Source organism: Lolium rigidum, chromosome 5 (genome assembly GCF_022539505.1).
Source record: "Lolium rigidum isolate FL_2022 chromosome 5, APGP_CSIRO_Lrig_0.1, whole genome shotgun sequence".
In the NCBI taxonomy this organism is placed as follows: domain Eukaryota; kingdom Viridiplantae; phylum Streptophyta; class Magnoliopsida; order Poales; family Poaceae; genus Lolium; species Lolium rigidum.
In genome coordinates, this window is record NC_061512.1 from 142,786,545 (window position 1) to 142,804,306 (window position 17,762).

General features: G+C 41.3%; 1 protein-coding gene across 1 annotated transcript; it reads right to left on the reverse strand.

The window, feature by feature from the left end:
• Window positions 1-2,167: 2,167 nt before the first annotated feature.
• Window positions 2,168-5,040, reverse strand: LOC124652988 (cytochrome P450 90A4-like). The gene is made up of 7 exons (XM_047192037.1): window positions 4,330-5,040; window positions 3,940-4,221; window positions 3,242-3,328; window positions 3,025-3,103; window positions 2,829-2,935; window positions 2,592-2,728; window positions 2,168-2,445 (listed from the first exon to the last, which is right to left on the reverse strand). Exons 1-7 carry the CDS (start codon window positions 5,038-5,040, stop codon window positions 2,355-2,357), a joined length of 1,494 nt encoding a protein of 497 aa, XP_047047993.1. The 3' UTR covers window positions 2,168-2,354.
• Between the last annotated feature and the right edge of the window lie 12,722 nt (window positions 5,041-17,762).

Here is a 17,762-nt window from a genome sequence, read left to right on the forward strand (position 1 = left end):
TAATATATTGTTGGCTGCTATTGTGTTGGCTATATAGTGCTATTGGTTGTCCATTTGGTCATTCTAGTCTGGTTCTATATATGGTTCAATTATGTTATTGCTGGTCATGGCTCGGTCATGGATGGGATTCCCATTGCTTCTACTAGTTGTGCAGTTGATGATTTCTTGTTTAACATATATTTCAGATTTAATTCCCATGGTGCAATATTGTTGAGCTCAAACACAAATACGCGTCACCTTAGGGCGCTGGCAACATTGTAATCCTAATCTCTTTTCTAATTTGTGTGTTTATGCAAGTTTAAAGACTAAAGTGTGAGGATTAATTTAGTGTAGGTTTTAGTCTTAAGTTTTTATTTCTTTTATTCATTAAAAGTTGTAAAGACATGTGTCTATAGCACCAATAAAGTATATTTTCTTTACTGTATATGATCTTTATTTTTTATATTTGAAATATGATGTAGTTTGAATTCAAAGTTGAATATAAGATCCAAATTATATTTTTGAATTCAAATGTGATGTGATAACTTTGTTTCCCATGTTTTCCTTTTTTTGCTGAAATAACAACAAAGATTATCTCAAATCAAAACACAAAACTTAATGATACTCCTAAATCATCAAGAATTGCATAATGATCTCGATCACTTCGGTTTTAAGTAAAAGTGAACTTTCCCGCTCAATTTTAGATGTATGCACAATTCCTAAATCTACCTTCTGTGTCCTATAAACCTAGGGCATTGCATTCGGGGACCGCATGGCCGGGAAGAGGTAGGAGGCAGTCGGCAGCGTGGCTGCGGGGCGGCGGGATGAGGTCACCGACGTGTAGGCTAGCCGGAGTAGCAAGGCGGAGAGGTCGTCCGTGCGCTATGGTTGGCCTTTCCCGCTTAGATTTGGCTAACGTGACAAAGATTTGAGTCGGATGAGTAGTGAGCTAGGCGGTACTCAAATTTAAGTATGTGCTAGCAAATTTTGAGTAAGTACTCAATATTTTTTTAGCTAGGACGACTTTTGAGTAAGTTGTCGGAGTTGTGTTTTTTCCCCAATATCTGAAAAACTATTTTTGAGTATTGGTATCCAATTTTGAGTAAGGGGATGCTCTAATGTTGGGTATGAGAAGGAGATGGGTCATCACAAAATGTGGGAGTGGTCCATAATTTATTTTCTCAACATCTTCACTGGGCTGTATTATGACATTTGACCTAATCTAATACATGCCTTCTGGAACCATCCTATGTTCAAAGAAAACAAATAAACAAATTATATACCAAAAGAAGATATTTTACCGGTCAAAAAGGAAGATGTTCTGTAGCAAAGCTAAGGCAAGTCTGTTCCACTATTTCGATGATATATACACCCTCTATTCACTAACAAAAGACATTTTATATTTAAAAGTAAACTAGATACAAATCATAATAAGTAAATCTACACACTAAAATTAGACTAGATATAAATTAAAGTAAATATTAGACCCGTTTGATTCATAGGAATGTTGAAGGAAAACCATAGGAATAGGAATTTTTCCTTTGGTGCCACTATTCATCCATTTGATTTAAATCCATTTGATTTACAGGGATAGGGTGTAGGAAAAATGTAGGAATTTTTCCTTTGGTTTAGGTTTCATAGAAAAATCAAATGAATTCTACAATCCACTCAAACCTGTTTTTTACATTCCTACGCATAAAGAACGAGACAATGATTATAAGTTGCATGATAATGATCTAATCTTACTTACAATCCACTCAAACCTGTGTTCTTCTTATTCCTATGAATCAAACATCCTACTTCATAAATTACACATGCATTTCTATCATATTCCTTTATTTTTTCTATTCCTACGTTTGTGAAATCCTGCAAATCTCCTGCAAATCAAACAAACCCTGAAGTAATTGAATCTACAAAAAAAAAAAAAGCTAAAACGTCTTTATAAGAGAACGGAGAGAGTAGATTGTTGCACCCGACCTTTTCAGGGTCGTATGCGAAAAAATGGCCAATGACAGTCAACGATAAGGATATGTTTGACAAGGATTGATGCGGAGAAAGCATATGGGCTATGGCTGTATCCTCTCGTCTTTTAACAGTGCATCTTGCTGATACTATTGCGATGCATCTCTGATAATGCTAGATAGCCAAATACACGACAAAATGTCATTTGCAACCGGTACACACTAACTGTTTAGGCCACATATTATACAAGCAGCACAACTTGCTGTTGTGACGTACCAGGTTACAAAGGATACACAAAACTAAAACGCACCAAAAGTAGACTAGCTATTACTGATTTATTTTCTCTTCATCTATGTTTAATTTTGCTTTCAAGATAGGAGCAGCTGAAGACCGATGTGGGCTCAGCAAACTGATTACGATCTTCGCCTGAGATTGATGGGATATCCTTTCAGGATTCGAGTGGTGGGAAAGAAGACAAGCCTATCTTCCTCAGCCGCTTCCCAGCTGCAGATTCATTGGCCAAGATGTACAAAACGTATCAGAATGGTATCTAGTTTGGAACTCACAAGCTGGAACTTCATTTGCAAAATATCTAGACCCTACAGCTAGAAAACAGAGTATATCTTGAATAGAAGATAGATATGACTTACGTAAAGCGCATTACAAGATGATGGAGGAAAACGGAGATGACAACACGGGCAAGCTCATAGCCAGGGCACAACCGAGGCCCACCACCAAACGGAGTGAATAGGTTCGCCCCTACCTCATTCTGAAGTTTATTGTTGCTCTGCACCAGCAATAAAATGAGTACACTGCATGCATTTACTTGACCTTTTCTAAGCAGTGACACAACAGAATAAGTAAGCCACCAGCAATGTAAAGAGTACCTGCCATCTCCAAGGGTCAAAAACCCTGGCGTTCTCGTAGTGCTCGGTATTTAGATGAACAGCTCGGAATGAAGCGAAAATTTTGCAGCCCTTCGGAATAGTGTAGCCTAATAACATAAATGAAGCAAATGTTACACATTAGCGATGGTTCCTGGTGAGAAATGTTCGGAAATATTGATTGTATGTACTGAAATACCATTGAAATGAATATCAGTGTTTGCTCGTCTGAAGACGCCACTAATAATGTTAGCCACGCGAAGTGACTCATTTATCACCTGCAGAAATGTCATCCATTATTATGATGTGGAAAATCCAACCATGATCAAACGCTATTCTCAAAAAATTAAGCGGCATCTTGTTTTAGGCATGATATTAGAAACCAATTTAAGAACAAGGGCCATTCAAATCATTACACATTGGGTGAATGTCATCGACTTGTAATCGCTCCACTCTAGGGGTTGGTTTTCGCCCTTCATCCTTGTCATATTTTCATGCTCTTCCTGCAAAGTGACCAAGACATCTGGATCAATTGCACATGTATGGGAGCAGGATATCAACAACCCCTGGCTTAATTTACAGAAAATCTAGAAGAGTTTTAGGTATTCAGCCCCATTCCGCTTCCTGGTAAGAATTCTCACTTTTACTGTTGCTGTTAGGTTGGACAGTTTGGAGACATACAAGTAAAACTGTAAAAGGAATAGGAGGAAATATGATTTTGTGTTCATATCAGATCCATTGTTGGATTACAGGCAGATAAAGGATCAGTCAACATCACATACTGCCCGAAACCAGGATGCTAGTAGTTAGAAACAAATTAAACAATAATCTTGTAAATAACAAACTATTACTACTATGGAGTATGTGAATTAAGTAACTGCAGTTGAGGTCGACCGAAAACAGCAAAGACGGCAGCAGCAGATTTTCTGCTGGACGAGAGTCGAGAGCTGCTGCAGAAAAAGGTTTACCTAACCAATCCCGCAATTATAATAAGACATTACGAAATCGGTTGACAAAATCCACCCAGTGTCCGACCTTATTTGACAGTACTGACTACCACCCACACGTGCACAAGAATTGACCAATTACCAAACAATTCGTTCCCATACCATACCTTGAGCTGTGCCAGCGCCGCCGGCGTCTCGGTGAGGAACTTGACGGCGACGGTCATGAGGACGGACGTGGTCTCGTAGCCAGCAACGAGAAGGGAGAGGCAGAAGTCCACCATCTCCTCCTCCGAGAAGCTCCCGCCCTCCGCCTGGAGAAGCTCCTCCACCATGTCCTTCTTCTCCCTCTTGACGTCTGCATCCTCCGGCGCTCCACCACTGTCCTGTGTTCGCTCCTCCATCCTCTTCCTTATGACCTCCCTCAGCGCTCCGGCCACCTTCTTCCTCGACTGAAGCAAATCAGATGGTAGAAAGTTACGGCAAACGCGCATTAATTCGTTCAAACGCAATGTGCAGATGAGGAAGTGAAGGGGGGATGAAGGCAAAAGGACGAGCACCTTGAGGGCCTGGCCGTAGGTAGTGAAGGGGAGTAGCGAGGCGAACGGGAAGGAGATGGAGAAGAAGCCGTCGATGAGCTTGACGTACTCGCGGCGGAGGCTCTCGGTCCAGGGCCCCGGCTCGATGCTGACGAGCTGTTTGACGGTGAGGTTGAAGGTGATCTTCTTGGCCTCGTCGAGGAGGCGCACGGTGGCGGCGGGCTCCCACTGGCGCATGGTGGCGAGCACGAGGCGGTCGATGTGCGCGAGGAGGGGCGGCGAGGCGGGGCGGCCGAGGCGGGTGAGGGTGAGGGAGTGGAGGCGCTTGTGCGCGGCGCCGCGGGTGAGGAGCAGGGAGCGCGCGCCGAGGAGCGTGGTGATGGAGGACGGGTAGCTGCAGCTGACGGCGCGGCCCTCGGCGGCGAGGAGGAGGCGGTTGAAGGCCGGGTCGGCGGAGAAGACGGTGCGCTCGCCGAAGATGTGGGTGGTGAAGACGCCGCCGTGCCGCGCCACGCGCTCGTCGATGAAGGGCTCCGGGTTGGGCGTCTTGTACGCCGAGATGAGCCGCAGCGTCTCGCCGATCAGGGGCAGCCCCGTGCTCCCCGGCGGCAGCCGCGGCCTCTGCTTCCGGCCCCCAGCCGCGCGCCCCGCAAGGAACCATCTGAATACTAGCGCGGCGAAGACGATGATGGCAACGGCTGCGGCGAGGAGCTGCGGCGCGCCGGCGTCCATGGCCATGGGCGTGGGCGTGTGCGGTTTGGCTTGGTTGGGTGCGGGTGGGGAGTGGAAGTGAGATTGATGACGGTGCGACAGGCAGAGGAGGGGGAGGGGCATGTTTGGGAGCTTTTCTAGGTGGGTTTATATAAAAGTAATCGGAGCTTGAGGAAAGGCAATGGATAGATAGAAAAAACTACGTGCTGTGCTCTGCCCTGGTCCAAAAGAGGAATGTCTGTGCAGTGGCCATGTTGTTGGAGAAAAGAAAAAGGGATGTACAATGATTTTTGGTAAAACAATAGCACACTGCTTTTCTGCAAATCTCCGGTGTACGAATACTTTTTTTAAAATTTAGACTATATATAAAATCTCACCAGCTACCTGTGGTGCAACTGTGGCATATGTAAACATCATTTCGGTCTGCAGGTTACATTTATAGTGAGGTGGGGGTGAACATGATTAGATACTCATCCAACAGGATTATATATCATTTTTCATAAAGCCGTTTTTATTAGATTTGGAATTTAGTATCTGGAATATGCACCCACACACACTGAATAAAATCAAAATACATACTAGTCATTTATATCCATATCTATATCTATATTTATAGCTGTATCGATATATATATATCTATATCTAATAATAAAGGATAAAAATATAGCGCGCATGCTTGAAATCTAGAGCGGTGCCGCGACCGAATCCTGGTCGAGTAAAAAGGACATCGACAAACATGCTTTTTCAGGACAAAACAAAAAAAAAAGTTTTTAGAGCAGAAAAATACATACTAGTCACCTGCAACTAATATATATCTATATCTATAATTATACCTAGATCTATATCTATATCTATATTTGTATTTGTATCTATATCTATATCTATATCTATATATCTACCTACTCCCTCTGGTCTCTTTTAATTGATTCGGATTTAGCACAACTTTGTACTAAATATGAGTCAATTAAATAGGACCGGAGGGAGTATATCTAATAATAAAAAATAAAAATATAGCACACAAGTTTAAAATCTAGAGCGGTGCCGCGACCGAACCCTTGCCGAGCAAATTTGACATTGGCGAACATGATTTTTTGCATGAAAAAAAGAAAAAATTCTCGAGGCCTAGCGTGAAAATACCATGGAAACTTTTCTTTTTAGTCAACATGCACACACATAGAGGCAGCCGATTGCTTGGGTCACAATCAATCTCTGTATCCCAAGCTATATCGATATCTATATATATATCTATATATTATATCTATATTTATATCTAATAATAAAAGGAAAAGAAATATAGCGCGCACGTTTGAAATCTAGAGCGGTGCTGTGACCTAACCCCAGCCGAGAAAAAAAAGACATCAACAAACACGTTTTTTCAGGAAAAAAAACGTTCTCAAGGCCCAGTGTGAAAATACCATGGCAAGTTTCTTTTTCGTCGCCATGCACACACGAAGAGGCACAAATCGCTTCAGTCACAATCGATCTCTCCATTCCAATCATCGCATGGGCAAACCCTATTCATCGCTCAGTGCGGCAGCGATTCACTCCCGCCTAAAAGCTATCAGCGGGATGGGACGGCCGCCTGGCCCATGAACAGAGGTCTAAATTTTCTGGTACCACTTTTAAGATAAACCCTAGTTCATAGTTGATTGCTAGGCAATACAATTGAATTCTACACACCAATTCGCATAGATCTGGTGTTTTGCTACTGAAAGTTTGTGTGATCTATCGTTCCACTGGGAATTTGGAGTTTGCCAATTAAGTGCTTCGTGGTCGGCGGCTACATGCGCAAGTGTGTGGAGTTGTGAATGTCTTGCAGGGTTGAGAGCTATTGCACTCGCGACAGGGATAGACTTGTCAGTGTCATACAAGTTATCGTCCACTTATCATTGTGTATCTCCCTTGTGTTCATCGCGTGTTCATCACCAACCACCTCGCTTACTGAGAAGATCGGGTAACCCCTCATCATCTTGGTATCAGATTCCCGTGTTTCCTCGCTAAGCATCCACAAAGCCACTCCATAGTTGAGTTGTCAGTTGTGTCCTATACAGAAAAAGTCAAAAAATATTAGGGTTAGGGTTTGCCATAGCCTTAGATTGCATTAATTTCGAGTTTTAGTTGCTGCTCGTGTTTAGTTTTTGATCCAATCTAGAGTCTGTTGTGGTTTCTGCCGTGGCACAGTTTCTGTTGTTTTCTCTGCCGTGACAGGAAGTTCTGTCGTGAGCTCTGCCGCGACAGGATATCTTTGTCGTGAGTCTGCCGTGGTTCTGCCGTGGCACAGTTTTGGTTAGTTTTTCTGCCGTGGCTAGTTTTTCATACCTTTTGTTACTCTGAGTCCACATAGCATACAGTTTGCTTCATCTCTGAACCGTAGACACAGCCTTTCGATATAAGTGATTAGGAACTTTCCCAAAATAGACTAGTTTTACCGCTCGACAGGCTGCTCATTAGGTTTTTGGTGCTTTGCAATTTCTGTTGGCCGTGCTACCAGGAGTAGAGTCATAAAATAAAATAAAAATTGAAAAGAAACAAAAAGAGTTACATTGCTGCGTGTGATAAAATAAAATAAAAGAGTGAAAAGAAAAGTGAAATGCTAGTAAGATCAAGTCAAGACCTAGTTTACTTTTCTGCAACCGTAGTTGAGCAATCTTGTGCCTGACCCATTGAGCTTTGCTAGTGTCTCTCGAGTGCATTGCAACATTATTCATCCATATAGTTGCATTGCCACATTTATGGCCTTGTGTGAGTTTCTTTGGGTGTTTTATACGGTCAGCGCTAGAGCTTGATTTTGGTGCATATAGGTAGCCTACCATCAACCCCACATATATCCTGCTTTGTCGTGTGATTGTTCTTAACCCTTGATATTAGCTTCGCTGCATCCGTGCACTAGTTTGTCAATCCAAGTGGTAAGCAATACTAATTCACTTTAGAGCGGTAAGATTTACCTTTCTTATCAGTTTTGAGTGAGTTGTGAGAGTACCACCAAAGATTTTTGATTTAGTGTACTAACCTACTAATCATGTCTTCTAGTGGTGTTAATGTTGACCAGGCAGGGAAAGACGATGATGATCTTGTTACTTGGAGGGTGTATGAAGCTCTTCGTGATCACTTGCGATGTGAGTTTGATAAGTTGGGAGATGGCCTTAGTGAGGAGATTCAGACTCTTGCCACTAAACATGATGATAATACGGCAACCAACAACAATGTACAAACACAAGTGGCTGACATTCAACAAACTCTTCAAGCATTAAACCAATATGTTGCTACTTTGTTGCAACGACGACAACACCAGTCGGATCATGAGGAGGTAGACAGTGTCAATGGTGATTTCGAGGCTACCCCTGCCGCCCATGGGCGTGGTGTTGGGTGTGACGTTGGTCATGGTCTCCATGGTCGTGGTTTTGTCGGCATCGAAGCCCAACATGTTCCTAAAAAACTACAAGACGATGGTTTGGGTAAGCCAAAATTCGCAATACCCCGATTTGAAGGAGGTCCTGATGTTGAAGAATACCTCACATGGGAGCTCAAAATTGAGAAGTTGTGGCGACTACATGATTATACTGAAGATAGGAAGATCAAGCTTGCTTCCTCGGAATTTGATGGTTATGCAATGCGTTGGTGAGATGGAATTACTCGTGCTCGGGAAGAAGATGAAGAGCTTCCCATTATTACATGGCGCACTATGAAAGAGGTTATGCGAACTCGTTTTATTCCCACTAACATATATAAATTGGTGTAAAATAAGCATGGAGCATCAAAAATTATAGATACGTTTGAGACGTATCAAATTACTACCTCCGTCATTACATGATGATCAAGATGTTGCAGTCAAGCTCAAGTCCAACGATGTCAGGATTGGACCCATTACAAGGGCTCGTGCAAAGCTACTTAAACAACATGTGAATTCACTCCTAAATGATATTTCCGATATACATGTGCAGAACTTTATACTACCTAATTCGTTGCATCTATGTATGATTATGTATGAAGGCTGATAAGGGAGAAACCCACTGGATCCTCCTAGTTGATGCCCGATCTTTCACATCGAGAACCTGGGGTAGAGATTCCTCCCAACAACGCGATGAACGCAGCCTGGAGAAGAGGGGACGAATCCAGCAAGCAACGGATCGATGAATCGATACGCCTCAAACCTGAGCTAGACAATCCTTGATGAACACAAGAACCTTCGCAGCGGATAATATAGATAAACGGCAGCGCCGTACCCCCGGAGGGATGATACACGTGAACACACGCAATGGGGAAAACCCTGATCTTTAGACTAAACTTCACTTATCCTAAACCCTAGCCGCACCTCCACTTATATGAGGGGTGGGGTGGCCGGCCAGCCCTAGTGGGCCTCTCTACCTTGGTTTGGACAGGCCCAAACCAAACTAACTCGATTTATTAAAAACCCTAATTGGCCCACATATGACCATTACCTAAACTAAGATAATTAAGCCGGTGGAGTCCTCGAATCTGGGCTCCACATAGGCCTCCATGCCCGTATCATCCTCCCCCCTTCAAGAAGCGTTGTCCCCAACGTGTGAGGGTCTTCTGGAAAAGGTGATGTGATATGAACATGACACGTCCTCGCCGTCTTCAAGTCTTGCTTGCCTTCCACACCACATCCTCCCTCGCGGCCTGCTTGACTTGATACAACACTTGGCGCCTCCTTTCTTCTCCATATGAACTTGGACTTCGGCGCCAATTCCTTCTTCTTGCGAGGTTTTGATGGACCCCTGTGTCGCTGCACATGACCCTACACAAGATGTGTAATTCCTGGGCCACATAAATGTCTCACACGTCCATCCTTGCCTCGATGCATCCGCAGTGTCGCGAAAAACTGGACAGTACTCCTAGCACAGTAGTGCCGCTGCCCACTGTCTCCACTGACGCGCTCGCCTCCCACTCCTCCCATGCGCATATGCGCCATATGGACTGAAACACCATCAGCGCACCCATCATCAGTCTGTGTACTGAAATCAACACAAAATGGAACTGTAGCACATGCTGCAACATCCACATCAACAATAAGTGTAGCTTCATCCGGCTTGTCACCAACAAGAACTGGCTTGTCATCTACAGGCATGGCTGAAACATCACCAACATCAATGCTCGGAACATCATGCACCTCTTGTTGCATTTTAGGCTTGTGCAATGTAATATCCCAGGTAATGGGGTTACAGAAATAGAGGAAACAGATGTGTGCATTGCATTCATGCATAGAAAATCTGGGGAATTTTCGCGCTTTAAAGTAAAACAGATCACGATGAATCGAAGTTTCACTTGACCTTGATGGAATTGAAGTAGCTCATCAAGTCAAGCGCTATAAACCTCAATGTGACTTTGTTAAAACATTGTTTTGGGTAGAGATAATTTGATCTAAGGGGTTAGATCAAATGGAGTTAAAATCAACACAACAACACTAGAATCAATGATCAAATGTTTGATCTCATAAAAGATCATAATATGGAATTCCACGACATAACATATGAACATACAAATAATGGGAAATCAAGTAACAATAATTGGAGAAACTATTCCTCACTTATCTTCTCCATGTCTTAAACTAATCCATGCACTTATCATGAACTCTATGATATCCATTCTACTTTAATCTTGGAAGCAAGACAAGAAGATCCACTCCGAGAAATAGATATTCTTCTCCATTCCAAGTTATTACACATCAAACCTAGAGAGGTGAGAGTTCTATGATAATTATTAAAGAAGCAATAACAAACCTTGAGTTAAACCTTGGATATACATCCAAGTATTCAAATCATCATCTTCAAGACAACTCTAGAAAGAGATAACCATTGATGTTAAACATAGATCTTGATGATCACATCAACCTCTATGGAGCCTAATATTAGGTTAGCATTGAAGTCCTTCTCAAATGAGAGAGCTCATCCATACTAATCCTAGTCTATCTATTCAAATATCCAAATGGTTAAACCATCAGTTCTTGGGGGAACATTAAGTAAATATCTCAGGCATTCCCTGGGATATAAAACTATTCAGATAACCATGACCATGACCATCCTAGAAAGTAAAATAGAAGTGATATATCCTAGTTGATCAAGACAATGCTTGATCATGGAAGTGAGAACCCATTCCATTATAAATAATTTAGGAAGCTAAACCTTGATCATTATGAATTGAGTGATGATCATAAACCCTAAGAACTTGAGGTAAAGATATTAAGAACAAGTTGATCATGCTTAATGCATGATCATGCTCTTGAGGTATGTGAGGATAATTTAAATCTTAATAAGATAAGTAGTTATCATTCACCACATGAAATTATAGGGAGGTAACTAATAAGCAATCCTAGGTTTATATTCCAACCTATAATTGTAAATCAATTGGTGATAATAAGTAGAATCTTACCACATCTATCTTCTCATTCATTCATCAATTAATGAACCTAAGGGAACCTTAGAGTTAAACACTATACTTCATATGGTGAGAAACCATGTATCCATATGACCAGAGTTAACTATAAAAAGAACTATAACCAATGTAGTTACTTAAATAATAAATTGAGGTTAATAATAAGAAGCCAATTGGTAGAAGATAAAACTAATTCTCAATATCTTAGGAACTTGGGGAGAACATAAAATGTTAAGTAAACAACCACCTTAGCTTGGTTAAGGGAGATTAAACCCTATCACATGCAATATGGGGTCATCTCAACTCTACAAACAAGAGTTAAATCCCAACCTTAGTTTGTGTATCACTTGGGTGATCACAAATAAAACCTAAACCACAATTAAGATTCAACCCATGTGTCATTAGGTAAATAGCATTAGAACCCTAGATTTGCACATCAAATAAATCTTATGTTTCAATTCCGAACATAAGCAAAACCTTGTGCTACATTATATGGTTAAACCATATGTGTAGTGATCAACTAATTATCTTTGTAACCAAGATCAAACCATGATGGGAATAATGTTTACTATAGGAAATTCAAGGTGCTATTAAACATAATCCTAGTGCCACCATTGAAATATGGTTATGATCATATCTCGCAAAATCTTAAAAAGCAAGTGCTCACATAAAATCAGGTGCAAGTGACCAATTCCTAAATTGAAACCAAGTCTTAACACAACCTTTAAAATACTTTGAGTTGAAAGCATCAACTATAATTATTCAAAGAATTTGATTCACAAGAAAATGGAAATTATAATGAGAGCACAAAAATCATAATTAGTTAAACATTGCAATAGAAAGTGAATACATAAAGATTAAATGATCATTCAAAAACAATTTAGTATTAAAATGATCTTCTTATTAGTCCTCGATAAATTCCAATTGTCAAAAACCTGCAAAATAAAAGGACTCAAATTGGAATCAAAAACAGAATTTAAATATAGCAAATACAAACCAGAAAAACAGAAAACAGTAAAGAAAATAAGAAAAAGAGAGACATACCTATTGGGCTACCACAGCCCAGCAGCAGCCTGCAGAGGAGCCCAGCACCACGGCCCAACGCGCGGCCCGAGCCGGCACGGAACCAGCCCAAATACCGCTTCGGGCGGATAAGGTCGGGGACGAAGTCGCCGTCTTCGTCTTTGCAATCGTCGACGCCCGGGAGAGCGCCACGGCGCGGCGAGCTCCACGTCCCGCGGTCGCCGCCGCCTATGCTCGACTCGCCGGCACACGCCGGAGAGGCTATAAAAGGCGCGGGAGCCCATCATTTCTTCCTCCTCTCGCTCCGATTCCATCCCAATTCGAAACCCTAGCTCGTCCCGGCCCCGGCCACCGCCGTCGATTGGGGAAGCCCAAGCCCCGCCGCGGCCACCATCATCCTCCCCACCCTCGGCATGCCCACCTTGCACGAGGAATCGAGTCGGAAGTTCTCGGACGCCGGTGGTTGCTCGTTCCCTTCCGACGGTATCTCGCGGAAAATCGAGCAATGGCGCCGCCACCGTCGACAATCGCCTCCGTCGATCCATCCTTGAGCATCACGGTGAGCGTCCGCTTCTCCCGAGCTCCTAAATTGGTCCCGACATGCCCCATAACTTGCCCCTGCCGTGAGCCGTGACCGCCGCCGCTGTTGGTGCTCGCCGGAGCAACTCCGGCGACCATTAGGCGCGGCGCCGCCACCTTTAGGTCCGATGAGGAGGCCGCGCACCCAGCCGAACATCCACGCGCCCGCGGGAGTAGCCCGGCGCGGCGAGCCTCGGCTATCGCCGTCGGTCTCGTGAGATGTGCCACGTCGTGCCAACGTGGCGGTTGACGTGGCCAAGGCCCACCCATCGATGGCGAGAGAGTAGTATAGCCCGGGTGCATTTAGTAATTCGCTGTTTAATCTCAAATCCTATTTAATTACTGAAACTTTGTAAATTTGTAGAGAATCCATAAAAACTCAGAAAAATACAAATAAGATATCAAAATTCTTATAAAAGAAAAATCTATTGAATAAAAATATAAAATGAAAATTATATTTTTAATAAAAATTCAATTATTTAATACTTATTAAATAAGCCTTTTCTTTAATTCTAAATTGAATTAAAATTCAATAAATTGGAAAACCTTCTAAGATAAATTAAAACCAGTAAGAAAAATAAAGAAAACATTACAGCTATTTTTCTTTATTTGTTATTTTGTTAAATCCTTATTATTGGAATTTAAAACCCCGATTAGTAATTACCCTAATTTTTAATTCATTAAAAATAATAAAATGCCAAACCCAACATTATTTTATTTCTAAATTACTAATAACTTCAATTTCCTTATTGAAGTTATTAATCCTAGAATTATAGGGTAACTAGAAAAACCTAGTTCCATATGGTAGAAATACGAGAATTCATCATTTCATGTGAAATCATAAAACCCTAATCCAATTAGAAACCCTAAGTCCAATAATTCATTTGAAACCCAATTTACTTCTAAAACCAAAACCCTAGATCCTCATATGTGACCATAGTGTTCTATTTTCATACATAGCACCATAGTAGCAACTAAACACTAGTCTTGGTCACATAAACTGTAGGAGACCTAGCACTAAATAGATGGATATCCCATGTGTTCATCTTATCAAACCTAGATGATCAGATAGGAACACCTAAGTCTAAACCTTGGTCCTATCCTCAAAATGATCAACCTTATTCATTCTTATTTAGCATTACACCAAGGTGATGAAACACAGGAGCAAATATGCCAATTCTTGAACATTGCCTAATCATATTTCACTAAACCCTACTAATGATGGATACTAATCAACCATCCTATTTAAGGAGCCAATTATACCTTACTTAATAGAACCAACGAGTAAAACCTAGCCAACCTCAACCTTAATTGCAATACTTCTTATTATTTAAGAAGTATGTTCTTCAAAAGTTATTCTTTTGAAGAAAATAAGGAATCATCACCAACCACCGCTTATAAGGACCTAAAAACCCTAGCCGCCTATCACTAGCAAGATAGACCAATTTTGACAACAACCTGTATAATGAATTGCTTAAGATACATAAGCTTATCTTAACCTTACAAGCCCTAGGTGTTGATGAATCCAACTTTGTTGGGATCCATCTAATATTTACTCCAACAACTACTTGAAACCATAGTCAACCATAGAAACTCAACCTAATTACCATACTTGTTCTTTATATAAGAACATGTTCTTCAAAAGTTATTCTTTTGAAGTATATGATAATCAATCATTAACCATGCCATATAGTACTAAAACCGACCAACTGTTCTTTACTTGATAACATCATGCCAATTGTTATTCTTTGTGTGCTCAATTGATTACTATGCTTTATTATCTACCTGTTGATAATACCAAGTAATCACACCTGAATAAGAACCTTGTATGTGAATCACTCTAAAAGTGCAACACACCCTGAACCAATCATTACAACTCACTGATCCTAAATCATCGGGGTTAGGTCACACTTAGAGCGATTGCATCTCATACTTATGCATTATTGCATCCTTTCCAATCTTTTAAACATCGTCCTTACCGGACGATGATGCTATTTCAGAATTTGGAGTTATTGCGTATCGAAGACCTTGCCTGCATAATCTTGCAGTCAAGAAAGGCAAGTTCATCACTTGCTCATGTCATTTGAGTATTTCTATCAAATTACTTGCAAAGTATTATGGTTATCACTATTGCATAAAATCAAAACCACTACTTTCATAACTATGAATATGACTATGTGGTGGGCAATGGAACCATGGATTGTGTTGATATGGTGGAGGTTCCATTGCACGGGTTTATATCCATCTAGGATTAAACAACAAATGTCGCCAGTGATTCTTGTGCCGTAATACCCGTGTTAACCATAAGATCCGGAGTGGGACGGAGTAGTCAAAAGTGTTTCCACCTCTCGTTCATCAACGGATGCGCTTACCGTAGCGACTTGTGTCTGGCGGAACAACCGGAGGGTGGGGATCCCATTCTAATTCCCCACGGTAAAGCATTGCTTGCCGTAGCAGTTGTGTCCTGCGGAACAACCGGAGGGTGGGGATCCCATTCTAATTCCCCACGGTAATGCGGTCTATGATGGGTTGCAGCCACCGGCGTAGGAGTGTATGGTAAGAGCCCAGCACTGTTGTCGTGGTCGGGGTCCACCCTGAAATTACGGGAATAATGGGACCGACGTGGACCCGGGGTCGGCGCATGCAACAAAGGGTGGGTGTTCGAGGTAGCGGAGGAACATGATTGGCTAGACCTTATACCGGGCCTCACACCAAAGGAAGTGTGGACGAGAACATGACTCGGTTGGCACCAAGGTTAAGATCTCTTATGGGTAAAGCAACACACCTCTCGCGAGTGTAACGAACCGTGACCAGTCACTCCCTGTTCCGGGATATGGAAGCTGCGAACGCGGCCGGAAAGGAGCTCCATGAAGTTCTAGTAAACCGGTGAAGGCCGACGGACATAGTTCTTCCGAATAAAAGCAACCTTTTGAAGAAATGGTTATGAAAACCTGCATTGGTATTAGACTTTCTGATCTAATGCTCGTAGCTAGTGCATTAAACACCTCTTTCCTATAATGAACTTGTTGAGTACGCTCGTACTCATCCCACTCTTAAATCCCCGCTAGATATGGAGGCATCGAAGGAGGATCTACAGTGCAACTCGAAGACCGAGGAGTCAACAACTACTTCACGAGACAGGACCATGTCAGAGGAGTCAGATACCACATCCAACAAGAAGAAAACCTAGTTTAGCCATAGAAGGGAACTAGCTTCCTAAACCTAGCTCCTATTTAGCTAGAATCTATTCTTAGCCTCTGTAGCTAGTTAAATACTCTACAAATAGAGTTCGTGATAGGATTAGACTACGAGTCGTTCTTCTGGAGTTTATTCGCAGATTTACCTCATTGTAAAGTAGGAGGTCTGTGCTGATCTTATGTAATAGAAGCAATGTTGTAATTCTATAGACATGCCTTGGACCCGCATATGTTTACGTTGTACCACTCGAGCGATATAATACTAGTGGAACGGTGTTTCATTGGTGTTATATCGGACTTGCATACTACACCATGCAGTGGTATGCCGGGTCACCACAGTTGGTATCAGAGCAAATGCTTTGACCCTAGGATTAAAACCTTTTAAAGGAGACCTATAGGATTGGTAGTGTCTATAGGAAGTTGTTTTAGATAAACCAAATCTTTTTATGACTTGAGATGGATATTCACTTGAGAATAATCCTGACACACTTGAGTCAACATTTCTTACCTATATTTCCTAAGTAATGTTAGCTAGCTAATCTCAAATTATGTAGGATACTCTTAAGACCTTAAAATAATTATGAGTAGACCACAGTTGGTATACAATACATGGTAGTCCAAAGAGAGGATACAACCATAAGGAAGATACCCTATTGGAAGATGTGTACCAACACATGTAATGGTTAAATAAGAATTACTCAGACCTGCACTAGAAGTAATATCAAGTGATGAAGATAATTAAGATATCCTAATAGAAGATGTAGACCCATACAAGTAATAGGGTAAGTAAAATTTATCTAAACTTGTGAAATAACTGATAGTAAGTGATATAAACAAGTGAAATGAGTAGTATAGACCATAATGAGTCAATCATGGGAAATAAGGAAGAGAGATAGAATAAAATATGCCTACTTACATGGTAGAGGCAGAAATCATATATGATTCACCTGAGAATCATTATGTGATGGACTAGAACCTCATAATTAATTAAGAGGAGTACAATAAGAAGCCTAGTGCAAAACAATAGTGTAAGAATTATGTTCCAAAAATATGGAAAGTGTGCCAAGCACATCATGTCCATAGTCTCGTGATAGTATAAACATTTGGAAGTATAAGAGCTATATTTTCATAGTTATGTGTTTAGAGTAGCAATGTTAGAACCTAGACATATCATAGGAACTAGTCCTAAATAACACTTATATATTGTATAACACTTTGTTAGTACTTCCAAACAAAATTAGGTTAACCACAACTATCCTAGACCACTTTGTTTCAAGTTTATCTCATTGCAAATGTGCATTTAAGGTAAAGGTTGAGACAAATAGTAGAATTCCCTATATTCGTGCTAAGTATCACGATACAAACCTATCTTATGTGGTGTTATATACTACACATCAGAGCCTGATGTTTAGAAATGTCTTACTCAACTAGTATATTCAGGCTTATGATGATGTGTATTATAAGCACAAAGCTAAATCTTCTTGGATTTTATTGGATCTTCATTGTTTGACTAGATCCATACATGAAGTTAGACTTTGATATGCAAATGCA

What these genes read in the sequence shown, in the direction of transcription:
- LOC124652988 (XM_047192037.1), bottom strand. Translation starts at nt 5,040, where the DNA reads ATGGACGCCGGCGCGCCGCAGCTCCTCGCCGCAGCCGTTGCCATCATC. An exon ending in CACTGATATTCATTTCAATG is followed by an intron (nt 2,936 to 3,024) that starts GTATTTCAGTAC and finishes TTATGTTATTAG; the next exon opens with GCTACACTATTCCGAAGGGC. An exon ending in CATCTTGTAATGCGCTTTAC is followed by an intron (nt 2,446 to 2,591) that starts GTAAGTCATATC and finishes ATGAATCTGCAG; the next exon opens with CTGGGAAGCGGCTGAGGAAG.